We start from the raw sequence: 13,489 nt of genomic DNA, 5'->3' as shown, positions 1-13,489 counted from the left end.
TTTCTGAAACCATCTTGTTTTACTTTTCTATGCTTCTGAATGCTTACTGCTTCTGACTGTTTAGCTGCTTCTGATTTTTTAGATATTCATGTTCATATATTTTTGATCTGATTAATTTCTTGTATACTCTCTTTTGTTTGAGTTTTTCTCAAATCTTTTTGTCTTTTATGCTTATTTTTTTACCTTTTTTTTTGATAATGACAAAAGGGGGAGTATATGTGACAAGTATTTAAAGGCTCTGAGCCCCATTAATGGCATTTGAAATTTTTGAAAAACTTCTATCATTTTTTTTACCTTATTGGTATAAGCTATGAACGAACGAAGAAGTATCAAAATTCAAGTAAAATTAATTGAACCATTCTTCTTATCTATAAGTTAATTCTTTCAATGATTCAATTTTGTTTTTAAGCTCTGATATTTTTTATTGTGCGAAAAATGAATTTAATTAACCTGGATAGAACTTAGGGGGAGCTTACAAACCTCACCTTAAAGACTATCAGACTCAGGGGGAGTTTGAGCTTACAAACCTCAGATTCTGAGCTTACAAACCTCAGAACCCCAAAGTCAACTTGTTAATTAGATTAACAACAATTGATCAATTTTAAATACTTTTGTTTGTCATCATCAAAAAGGGGGAGATTGTTGGAACAAAATGTGTTTAACAATGAACCTTAAAAAGTTTTGATGATAACAAGGTATTAAAAATTGTAAATTGGACTAGCTAATATTTGTTCAAGTGTACAGGACCATAATTATAAAGTTACATCATCATTGGTTCTGAATGAGCAAATAAAGAGCAAAGGAAATGAAGCTTAGATGATTCTGAAGGCAAAGCGCTCCTGAAGTCAAGCTGCTCCTGAAGAAATAGCGCTCCTGAAGTAAGCTGCTCCTGAAGAATAGTGCTTCTGAAGACAAGAGGTCCAGAAGCCACATCATCAGAAGCTGCGTCACCAGAAGCTGCAGAAGTCATATCATCAGAAGCTGCATCATCAGAAGCTGCCTCATCAGAAGCTATTTCACCAGAAGCTGAATCTCAACTGGTTTTACAAAAGATTCAAGAATTGAAGAATTATCAATGCAAAAGCTGTCTATTGGATTCGAAAACACAAACGAAGGATTAGTGGAGTTTTGCAACGGTCATTTCAAAGGTGTTTGAAGGCTTGTGCTTGCAATTTGGACGAAAGCGTTGACATTGTACTTTGTACGAATTGTACAACCACGTTCTCCACTACTCTGTTTTGTGTCCACGCTACAAGACAAGAAAACAGCTCCAGAATACAGCTTCGCCTGCATAGATGTTCCTTTGGATAAGGAATGGATTTCAAATTTGTTCTTCATAGGACAACAACCAAATCAGGCAAAAGATCATTGGTGAAAGATCAAGCTTCAACAACGACTCTTTGGTGTGCTGGCAATTTCACAACGTCTCTTTCACACCTCTATATAAAGGAGTGAAGAATTAGAGTTTCGGTAATGCAAGAACGCTGAACGAAAGACTCACAAGATTTTCACAAGTACCAAACCTCTGCTGAAATTGTTCTGCATTCACTTAGAATTTTTGTGTCTCAAAGTCATATCTTAGAAATTCTTAAGTCCATTGAGTCTGTATCTGATTTGTATTGTGAGCACCTCTGATTGTATATCAAGTGTTCAACCTTAAACAATTTTCTGTGTAATTTTGTTTAGTTAGGAAGTCTCTTGCAGTTGTGCTTGAGCAGGAAGTCTCTTGATTGTGTTCTTGAGCAAAGGAAGTCTCTTGCTTGTGTGCTTGAGCTTTGGAAGTCTCTTGCTTGTGTGCTTGAGCATTTGTAATCAGATATTACTCATAGTGAAATCTCCTTGGAAGTGCAAGGGGGACTGGACTACTTCCGGATTGTGGAAGGAACCAGTATAATTGCTTTGTGTCGTTCTTCTTCTCTCTCTCTCTGTTTTATTCCGCTGCATTTAGATTCTGATTATCACTTCAGAAGCTGTCTCGCTTAGCTTCTGATCAGTGTGTTCAGTTTTTAGGAGAAACGAAGAATTTTTCTAAAACACAATTCAACCCCCCTTCTTGTGTTTTTCTCACCTTCACATACCCTATCGGTATGACATTACTTAACATAATCATCCTTTTGTGGTTAAGAAAAATACCTTATTAATTTAACTATCATTCTTCACCAAGTGGAGAACATATAATTCTTCAACAAGCGAGGAAAATTCTACATATCAATTAACTATATCTCATAAACAAATATATTATTTGTTTCAAAACTCTAGATATAAATTATTGTAGAGACTTGTATTGAGGATATTAATTATATTATTTTCTCATAAATTATTATACACTTCCATATCCTTTTATATTATTGTAAACTCATTTTGTAAAAGCAATGTGTCAAAATCCCAAAATTCTTAACAACTCCATTGAGAAAAATTTATTTAAACCACTATTCTAAATAATTATAAATGGTACATTTGGGATATTTAATTTTACTATATTTTGACATATTTTATATTATTGCTATTCTTTAATATTTGTAGAAGCTTATGACTATTTTCTCTTATATCCTCAATAATGATAAAATATAAGTCTCATGTATTTCCGCTACGTGTAACCTAATCTTTTCTCAAACATGTAATTATAATTGTAGCATTTGAGTTTTGAGTGAGTTACTAAAATTTTGAATAGAGTATCATATCCTATTTTATAATATTAGAGACTTATCTCACTCATCTGATGATAAACATTTTATATAATCATCATACTCTATAATATAAAGGTTACTATATTTTAAAATTTTTTGAAATTTTAATTGTGAAAAGGAGATTTTGAGTTATAAAATTCTTAAATGAAAATTTACAATCTCCTTAATTCTAAAAGTAGAATATGTGGTTAACTACGAAACTCAATTCTTGATAATATCTGCCATTAATAGAATATGTATTCATTGAGTTTTATACTATCATTGAGTTACCACTTGTCTTAATAATTCTGCTATACTCATGTGCAAATTATGTGGTTGAGTTCATGAAACTCTATTAGTTAAAATTATATAACCACTTATGTTAATAATCTTGCACTAGTAATCAAGTATCCCACTGTTGAATATTACATTATTAAAATATTTCTATATATCAGTGATCACTAATGAGAATCCCACCTACTCTTGTTTATATAGATGTGGGATCAGTGGGAGTATATACACAACACTATATACTTTGAGCTCAGATGAGAAATCTCACTCTTGTTTATATATATGTGAGATCAAGATAAATGTGTACACAATATTATATACATACAATTTAAAATTCTTGTCATTGCCATATACTCTTGTGCACACTATAAAATATGGCATAGCTTAAAAGACTTTAAACTTTAGTCTCATTCTATTATATTGAGAAATATATTAAAATTATTTTAATCTCAATAAGCAACATAATTGGATGCTTAAGTCAATTTTGTTGAAATATGCACAATAACTTCTTATCATGCAAATATATATTGTGCTTCTCTTTTACCAACATTCCTCATTTTATGAGGTCATAAATAATAAGTACAATGTATAATATCAATACTCCTATCGAGTATGATATTGTGTTCTTGTAGTACTTATAATATGAGATAATCATAAATGTTTGTTCATTATTGACATTTTAGTGGCCACATTAATCCACATCTCGTTTTTCTTTAAACTGTCTATGTTAATCCATTTTGGAGATTCTTGAATTTCCTATTTCTTTATGGATTTTCATAGTCACATTCTTTCTAAAACGTGGATTAATTGAATATTGTAGAACATTTATCGATTTTGACTAAATGTAATTACTCTCTCTTTATAGGTTATCCCTATAAGTAACTATTATTCTTATATCTATGTGGATATATGATTTTTATAGAATTGAAAACTCATTGGCAGAACCACTAACCACAAACTTATATAAATGAGTGTTGTAACTCATAATGATTTGATTAAGTCTATGATATTTTTGGTTAGTGTGGGAGTTTGTTATAGCATTTTTTAAAATGCTTGGGTCATTCTTTAATGACACATTCTTTTTAATTCAAACCTGTCACTATAAATTCATCATTTGTTAGACAAGTGAGTCTTTGACCTGTATGATTTGTTTTCCCTATCGGATTCAATTTATGCAGTATTAAAGCCTACTTCTCTTTTGAATGATTAGTGCTTTGACCATACATATAATTTTAAAAGTTAAATTCTTTATGACAAGTGAAATTTTATATTCTTTTAGTAATTGAGTATTGTCATCCAAGTGGGAGAATGTTGGATTAATTATTTAATTAATCAATTATGGATTGACAGTAATAAGTTAATATTATAATATAAATTATGGTCTATTGTGTTGAGCACTAATTAGTTGATGAATATGTGTGATTGGGTTATTCTTTTCTAAATGGACCGTGATGGGTTGGACCATTTAGCTAAGCCCAATGAGAGGTCCCTGCCCTCAGTCGTTTAGCTATTTAAACGTCATCCCATCAGACGGTTAAACACTGTTGACCATTCTGAACATTCTGCTGCTAAACGGAATGAGGGTAGTTATCCCTCTCATAACTTTATGGCTGTCATTCATGAACCTAAACATACAAGGTACACAATTTCTTATTCCTTCTTTATTAGTGATGATATACTACAATTTGTATCTTATGATCCTTGGCTAAACCCTAAAACTTTTATCATCGATGACACCAATTCCGGCCATCTCCCTCGAATTCCAACCATATAAATCCCCCTCGGTGTCTCCTCATCTCCGTTTAGGGTTACCTCTTGATTCGTGCAGCTGCATAATGCTCCGCTGAAGAGGGAAAAACGGAAAACACAGCATTCCTCTCTCCTTCAAGTTTCGGTTTGAACCTTAACAACTCTGACGAAGAATCATCCTCCGTCTCCAGAGCGACGTGAAATGCACATTCTTCTCTTTCAAAACATACACGAAGGTGCGCAACATCATCTTCATTCTTCACTCCTAAAACGGAGGTTCCCCCCTTCTTTCCATCTTCCTTCATCGGTTTTTTAGAAAGAGAAAAAAACACTATTGTTTGTACTGGTGTTCATATTTGTCTTTTTTTTTATATGAATATGAATACGTTGGTGTTAAGTTACCTATGGTTCTGTTTCCGTATGTTCAGTTTTGTGTTCAATGCATAAACAACAATGTGAATGAAAAATTAACTAAAATACTTATGTGATTGTTACTAGAAAGTCAGTTGCTGCATTACCCTCATGCAAAGTGTGTTGCAAATTAACCACCCAATTTCTACATTTGTGAAACACATTCAAACCCAATACCAGCCCAATTTTTATTTATTTATTGTTTGTGATAAAATACAGGAAAATTTCCAACTTTACCCTAAATTACTCTTTGTTCACCCTCCCTTTTCCGGAAAACGCACAACAAACATTCACCCTGGACCTTCTTCTGGAAAACTTTCGTACAACAAACGGTAAGCATTTCCGAACCCTTTTTTGCGCAATACATTCAATTTGGTTTTTATTTTGCAGGCATCAACCGGAATGTTATTGTTAATCGTATCTCTATATGGTTGTGTTTGTTGTCTCAGTAGATCTTTGATTGAGGTTTTCTGGGTATTCCAAGGTTTTCTAGGTTACTAGAATTGTTTAGCCCTATGGTTATGTTGGATTCACGTCCTGTTTTGGGTTCCCGGAATCGGAATCGGAATCGTTCTTTGATTACATGTTGTACTATTGACTTCATAATTGTAGGCTTAAAGATTGTTTTCATAAATTAGACAAGTTTTGGTAATTATTGTCTGTTGTAGTCGATGTGTGTGCCTGTGAGTGAAGAGAAAGAACCTAATGAATAAGGTAAACATCAATCACTTTTTTTTGTGATCACCAGTGCTCCTGTAGGTGCTTCATCACACATGACTTATGCTTGGATAAGCAGGAACCTACATTACTATATATTTATATGATAACTATTTTTGGAAAGGATGTGTAGAGTTTTTCGACATACCTGTCGCGTCATTTTTGGAGATCATCGCTATTTGGTTAGCGTTTGACTCACTATTTTATTTCACGACTGAACTTTTAATTTTTTAAGAAAAGGAGGAAAAAGTTCAAATTACCCATATATTGAAAAGATTAAGGGTTCGGGGGTTGGTTACATAAAGGGACGGTATTAACACCCTTTATGTTCGTAGTACTCTACGAGATCCTCTTGATTTTATTTAACTTTTTGTGCTTAAACTTGCTTGATTTTTAAAAGAAGAAATTAAAGTGATAAAAAGAAAAGAAACATTTTTATTTACATTTTTTATTGATTTGGAAGGACAAGGTCCTTTGGCTACGTACTCGTAAGGGATCAAAACCTCGTAGTTCGGGGTAGAAATTGACGTTTGATTGGTTTTGTGTTTTTTATTAGTTTTGAAAAAGTTTTAAAATAAAAAGCCAAGTGGCAAATAAGAATTGGTTTGTATTTTTTATATCGAAAAAAAAGGACTCAAAGTAGAATTAAGATTGATTTCAAATTTGATTAAGAAAGAAAATAAAAAGAACGATCACTTGATTGAAAATCAAGGTTTATTGCGAAAATATTTTTGTGATTTTTATTATTTGAATGTTTTTGTTGTTTTAGAATAATAAATGAAAATTAAACTAACGGAGCAATAAAAATAAAAGCACATGGATTTTTGTAGTGACGTTGGATCACCACAAAATCCCTAATCTAATTTTTTTGCATTTTTGGATATATATATATATATATATAAGCGGTAAAGAAATAAAAGGACACACACACACTTTTCTCATTTATATTGTTTACATTGAACCTAGATACATTCTAATTGTTGGAAAATAAATGACGATAATTAAAATGATAATAATAATAATAATAATAATAAATAGAAATAAAATGAAATGCAAAAAATGCTAAAAAAGAAATAAAATGCAAGAAAATAAAAGAAAGGGACAACCGAAGGGACAAAATTACCGAAGGGACAAAATTCCAAAGGGACAGAAAAAGAGGGAGAGAAAAGAATAGCTCGTCAACACAAGCTAAATGAGGGAGAAGAGAGAAAAGTTCTTTGACAACTCAAGAACTTTTTGTGTGTGTTTGAAGTGTGGAATGATGGCTCTATTTATAGGTGAGGAGTTTGATGAAAATGGAAAAGTGGTTTAATGGTTTTTGATGGACAATTATGGTGAATTTTGAGAAAGGAATGTTAAAGTTGACACTTGACTTGAAATTTTTTTTTTGGACCTTGAACATTTTATTTTTGGACCTATTGACACTTTGTTTTTTTTTTTGACTTGGACAATAAAATAAAAGTGACCAAAATAAAAATATGAAAAATGACTAATTAAAAGATAAAATAAAAATTAGAAATAAAAATTAAAATTATAAAATTAAATAAAAGATGGAAATTAAAGAGTAATTAACAAATAATAAAAAACTAAAGAAAACTAAAAATATAAAAATATAAAGAGAGAGGAGGGCCCGACTCGGAACCAAACATGAGGTATTTTAAGATACCTTTATGCCGAATTTTTCTCTGAAAAGTCAGAGACTAATCAGGGTCAAACGGCGTTTGAATGTGGGGTCTTAGGTCAAAAATTGGGGTATGACAATACCTTTTGGACAAGTAAAGATGAGTGTTTCGGAATTTTTTTGTAAACGTATTATAGGAGGAATAAATCAGACATACATACGTGAAAGAATATCATGTGGGGGTGAACTTGAATAAGAAATGTTGAAAGCGAGGGTGAAAAATTAATGTGCAAAAGGTTAAATAGCAAACAGGGTAAAATTTGAATTTTCGAAGATTTGTAGGGGTGAAAGTACATGTATCGTGGGTATTGGTTTTAGGGTTTAGGTTTCAATACCATGCTGTATTGTGATTTGTGAGAAAATTGATTTTAGGTTGTATGTTTGTAGAATTTAAAGGCATACAGTATCAATTGTTTCGATCATCTAACAAAAGATAAGAATTACTTCGCAACAAACAAACAATTCATTAGAAGACAACTAAGTAACGTATAGTGACAAATATCATATGAAACTTGCACATTTGAACCCGGACACCACGGAGGATATTCAACCTAATAATTTTGGTATTTGCTAAATTTAGTTAGGAATATTGGAACAAGTTCAATTGTACATAAACTACAATTTCATCTCAAACAGAACTAACAAGATTACAGTTTCAAAGTGCTCGAGAAAAGAAATCATATTAATTTCTCTTTAAAATAATGGTGATATGAAATTAAAGAATCATGGTGCAATCGTGGCTGAATAAGCGCAGGGAATTGAGTGGAAAACTTTATCTGATACATTGCAATCAGGTTGCCACTTGGTCTAGCACATATATGCACAAATATTTAAGTGAGGTGTCTATGTAGCTAATAAAGTTTGAATAACTTCAAACCTTTACCCACCATTTTGTCTGATTAATTGGATGATGTCAGTATCCATATGTGTTCAAGAGTAATACACACGGTTTGATGTTGACCTATTCAAGATCATTATGTGAGTTTGTGTTGGGTATTTGTGTTGCCTGCATTATTGCTAAAACAAATATCCTTGTTTGTGTTGTTGGAACCAATGTTCCAACATGTGTTTAGGCATCTCTGTAAGATGTTGGATACGATGTTCCAACATCCTAGCACGGTTCAATGTGCCTGGGTTCATGCCTTTATTGTTTAAGGAAATAATATTTCCTTATCTTATTGACCAAGCAACGCGCATATCTTTCCAGAATCAGATGTGGAATATTCCTAAAGTTGTGTTTATATTTTAGCAAATATTTGAAGTTGTTTTGGAACGATCGTAAAGATGTTCCGACATTTTAGGACTTTCCATATTTATCTCTGATTCTTGTTTTGCAGATCAACTGGACGATTTGTTTTGTTTTGAAGCTCAACTAAAGTATTTGACTCGAGCTGCTTCAGTATATAAGGGAGATTTCAAGACCTAATGATTATTCAAGCAGTCATTCTAAAAAGCTTAGATTTTTAGGGTTTTGAGTCTAGATGTGTTCTATTCTTGTATCATGTTGATGCATGTTTAGTACCTTTATTGCGAGTCTTTCTTGTGTCGTTTGTGATACATGTTAAGGACTGTGTGTTGAATTTGATACTCAGTTGTGATACACCAAAGCTTTTAAGCAAGGTGTAGTCGTGTTTGAAGGTAACTTCAACTTTGTGTCTGTTGTTTAAAGTCTGATAATCACAGGGGTTGTGGTTGACTGTAGGATAGTGAGATGGGATCTCAGATCTAGGAGTTCCTAGGTTGAAATCAATACAGGTAGGTCCTAGGTCTTTATTGTAAACGAGGAGTTTGCTGAGAGCTATAGAATAAGGACTACATTAGTGGATTTCCTTCCTGCCTTGGTAACCCCAAAAGTAGGTGTGTATGTCACCGAACTGGGTCAACAAACTCATTGTGTTCTTTACTTTCTTGTCGTTTATTTTCTTGTTTTTTATTTCTGTTTATTTCATGATGTTGGAACATTGAACGGAACATTATAAATGTTGAAACATCTTACAGAACATATTAAAACAATTGCACTAGAATTTCAATTGGCATCAGAGCAGGCACCCTGCCTGTTTTAGGGTGAGCTTCAGAGAAGTTTCATTCTAGCGTTATGGACAAGGAAGGTGGATTTGTAAACAGACCTCCACTATTGAATGGCTCAAATCATGATTACTGGAAATCACACATAAGTGCTTGATGTAGTATCAAAAGTAAGTATTTCTGTTATCGTCTCCACAGGGACTGGTGCGATATTCTAAGCTATTCAACAATCGATATCATTCTAAGCTATAGTTTGATTGGTTGTTTGTTTAAAATGAGGGAAACTAAATAGCAAAGATAAAAACGGAGAGTAATATGGCGTAAAAACGTTGGAATTAGAGTTCCTTGGTTAAGCGTCAAACATAACCTAATAATCACATATATGGATTCTAGCATTTTATCGATATTATCACGTATCGCTCAATTGTATTGTTCTATCATTGATTTCCCAAACTATTAAACAATCCAATAGTCGATCGTATCGTTTAATCGACGATTTCTCCATCTATTAAACGATCCGAAAGCTTTAAGTCTCGATACTTTGTGTGATTATCAAAACATTGATTCCATGTCTAGAACCATTGTTTTGATAGATGAATATTCTAAACATATATTCAAAAGTAATTTTCAATAACAATTAAATCAAAGATAGGAAATGAATTGCAAGAATAACTTCAATATCATGTAAATTGCTAGAATCATATATTGAAAGATCAAAAGTTTACATTATCAACTTAATCAAGTACCTCTAATCTCAACTAAGGAGATTTCGTTCATTATTGTCATGAGAACATTACAAAAGTGGAAAGAAAGATGAAGATCCATGCCAAGAACTTGATTTCTCAAAGAATCTTGATGAATCCACACTCAAACACCCTTGCTCTATGAAAACAGAAGAATTTCGCCCTATTCTCCCTCTATAAATGTAATAGGATGATGTCTGAAATGAAGGAAATGTGCCTTTATACTTTTTGCACAATTTGACATTCTGGCCTGGCAGGACATTTGTCGCCACGACGACATCAACTTTCTTTGCCAGTGGGTTTCTGCCACATCACCACTTGCCTTAAACCGCCTTTTCCTGCCGGGCAGGACATTTGTTGCCATGGCGACAGGATGTGGCCATGGCGACATTTAGGCAGTAGTAAATTGGTTTTTTTTCTTGTCATTTCCCGCTATGGCGACAGGTTGTGGCCATGGCTACAGATTGCTTGTTTTTGCTCCTTTTTGTGTTTCTTTCATTTGTTCAAGTCTTGATCACTTATTTTCTGCACAAATGGGTTAAGTAAGATATAAAAAGCATAATAAGGCATTTTCTTACTATTTCATGGCTTTTCCTCAAATAACTTGTGAAACAAGTAATGAAAAGTGCTTAAAACACATCATGGATTTAACACTTTCTAGCACTTATCAGTGCTTTTCTCAAATCCATTTACAGCAAAACCTGGAAGGCAGTTCTAAAATGTTGGTAACATCCTGTGACACTTGATGCTGATGGTAACAGGACAAATGTTTAGAAACCAGAAGAAGAACGGACTGCTGATGAAGATGAATTGGCTCCTGGAAATTCCAAGCATTGAATGCTCCGTTCAATGGTGTAGACAAGAACATGTTCAGATTGATCAAACAATGTACTGTTGCTAAGGATGCTTGAGAGATTCTCAAAACTGCACATGAAGGTACTACCAGGGTAAAAAGTGCTAAAATCCAACTTCTTACTACTAAATTTGAGAATCTGAAAAATGTTGGAAGATGAGAGCATTCAAGACTATCACTTAAATATTCTTGATATTGCAAATTTTTTTGAGTCTCTTGGAGAGAAAATTTCTGATGAAAAACTTGTGAGAAAGATCCTCAGATCTCTACCTAAGAGATTTGACATGAAGGTCACTGATATTGAGGAGGCTCAAGATATCTCGAGTTTGAATGCTGATGAATTAATAGGGTCTTTGCAAAATTTTGAGATAATTGTAAACAACAAGACTGACAAGAAGGGCAAGGGAATTGCTTTTGCATCTAGTGTCGAATCTAATAAGACACAAGGAAATCATGAAGATGATGAAGATATGTCTGAGTTACTAGCACTAATTGGGAGACAGTTCAAGAGGATCTTCAAACAGTTTGACAGAGGGTCTAGGTCAAATGGTCAGAACATCAGACCCAACATTGATAATCAACCAAGTAAAGAGAAGATGACAAGATCTGATGAGAAGAATTCTCAGTACAAGGGTGTTCAATGTCATAAGTGTGAAGGATATGGTCACATCAGAACATAATGTGCTACTTTTCTAAAGAAACAGAAGAAAAGTTTAGTTGTCTCATGGTCAGATGAAGATGACTCTGATGATGAAGTGAAAATTGAATCAGCCAATCATGTATATGCCTTAACTGGTAGAATTATGTTAAGCACATAGTCTTGTGAAGAGGAAATGACTTATGATGAGCTTGCTATGTCTTACTATGACCTGATTGCCATAAACACTGAAAAACCCAAAGGGTTGAGAAACAGGTAATAGTGATTGCTCAACTGCAGGATGAAAGGTTTGAGAGTCTAGCTCAAATCTCAGAACTCAATGATGAGTTAACAAGATTGAACTCATAACTAGAGCATGTAAAGGAGCAGGCTGGAATAATGACTGCATGAACTAATGATCCAGCTAAAAGCAAGCCAATGCTTGAACAATTGAAGGAACATCAGCACTCATAGATCAAGAAGAAACCAAAGCCTTGGGGTTATTATCACTGTAAAGGGAAGGGCCATATTAGACCATATTGCTTCAAGCTGCATGGTGAGTCAAAGTAATATCAGCAGAAACCATATAAGAAAAGATGGACCTCCAGAAGTATCAATACTGGGTTAATTGCTCACACATCTCTAAGAGCATAATCTAAAGAGGACTGGTACTTTGACAGTGGTTGTTCAAGACATATGACTGGGGTAGATAAATATCTAGAAGATGTGAGACCTTATGCTACCAGCTATGTTACTTTTGGTGATGGAGCCAAAGGAAAAATTGAAGGAATTGGTAGCCTGGTCAAACATGGTTTGCCAAAACTTGATGATGTGTTGCTAGTTAAAGGGTTAACTGCCAATTTAATTAGCATAAGTCAGCTGTGTGATCTAGGACTACAAGTAAACTTCACCAAACCTGAATGCCAGATTTCGGATGAAAAAGGAGAAGTACTAATGAGAGGCACAATGTCCAAGGACAATTGCTATCTTTGGCTATCTTAGGAAGAGGAATATATCTCAACCTGTATTTTGAGCAAAGAAGAAGAGATCAAATTGTGGCATCAAAGGTTGGGTCATCTACATCTAAAAGGGATGAAGAAAGCCTTATCTTCAGAAGCTATCAGAGGTTTACCTGATCTAAAGATTGTTGAAGGCAGCATATGTGGTGAATGTCAAATTGGCAAACAGACAAGGATGTCTCATCCAAGGTTGGAACATCAAGTAACTTCTAAAGTCCTTGAACTTCTACACATGGATCTGATGGGACCTATGCAAGTTAAGAGCATGGTGGAAAAAGATATGTTCTTGTGGTTGTTGATGACTACTCAAGATTCACTTGAGTGAACTTTATTAGAGAAAAATTAGACATTTTTGATGTGTTTAAAGATCTGTGCACACAACTGCAAAGAGAAAAGGATTGTGGCATTATGAGAATTAGGAGTGATCATGGAATTGAATTTGAGAATGCTAAATTTGATGAATATTGCTCAGGTGAAGGAATCAAACATGAATTCTCATCTCCTATAACACCTCAGCAAAATGGTGTTGTGGAAAGAAAGAATAGAACTCTCCAAGAATCTGCCAGAGTCATGCTTCATGCAAAACACTTACCTTATAGTTTCTGGGCTGAAGCCATGAACACAACATGTCATATTCACAACAAAGTTACCCTAAGAGCTGGAACCACAACAACTCTATATGAGTTATGGAAGGGAA

General features: G+C 33.6%; 1 protein-coding gene across 1 annotated transcript; it reads left to right on the top strand.

Annotated features, from left to right (window-relative positions):
* Positions 1–11,969: 11,969 nt before the first annotated feature.
* On the top strand, positions 11,970–13,117 carry LOC146899697 (uncharacterized). The gene is made up of 3 exons (XM_085736838.1): positions 11,970–12,049; positions 12,454–12,673; positions 12,776–13,117. The coding sequence occupies exons 1-3, from the start codon at positions 11,970–11,972 to the stop codon at positions 13,115–13,117; spliced, it is 642 nt and encodes a 213-aa protein (XP_085592964.1).
* The last annotated feature ends 372 nt before the right edge of the window (positions 13,118–13,489 follow it).

The sequence above is a fragment of the Medicago sativa genome, chromosome 8, assembly GCF_051527215.1.
Source record: "Medicago sativa cultivar Bolivia chromosome 8, Bolivia_mono, whole genome shotgun sequence".
Classification (NCBI taxonomy): Eukaryota; Viridiplantae; Streptophyta; class Magnoliopsida; order Fabales; family Fabaceae; genus Medicago; species Medicago sativa.
Note: the sequence above shows the minus strand (reverse complement) of the source record. Positions and strands in the feature narration are given on the sequence as shown.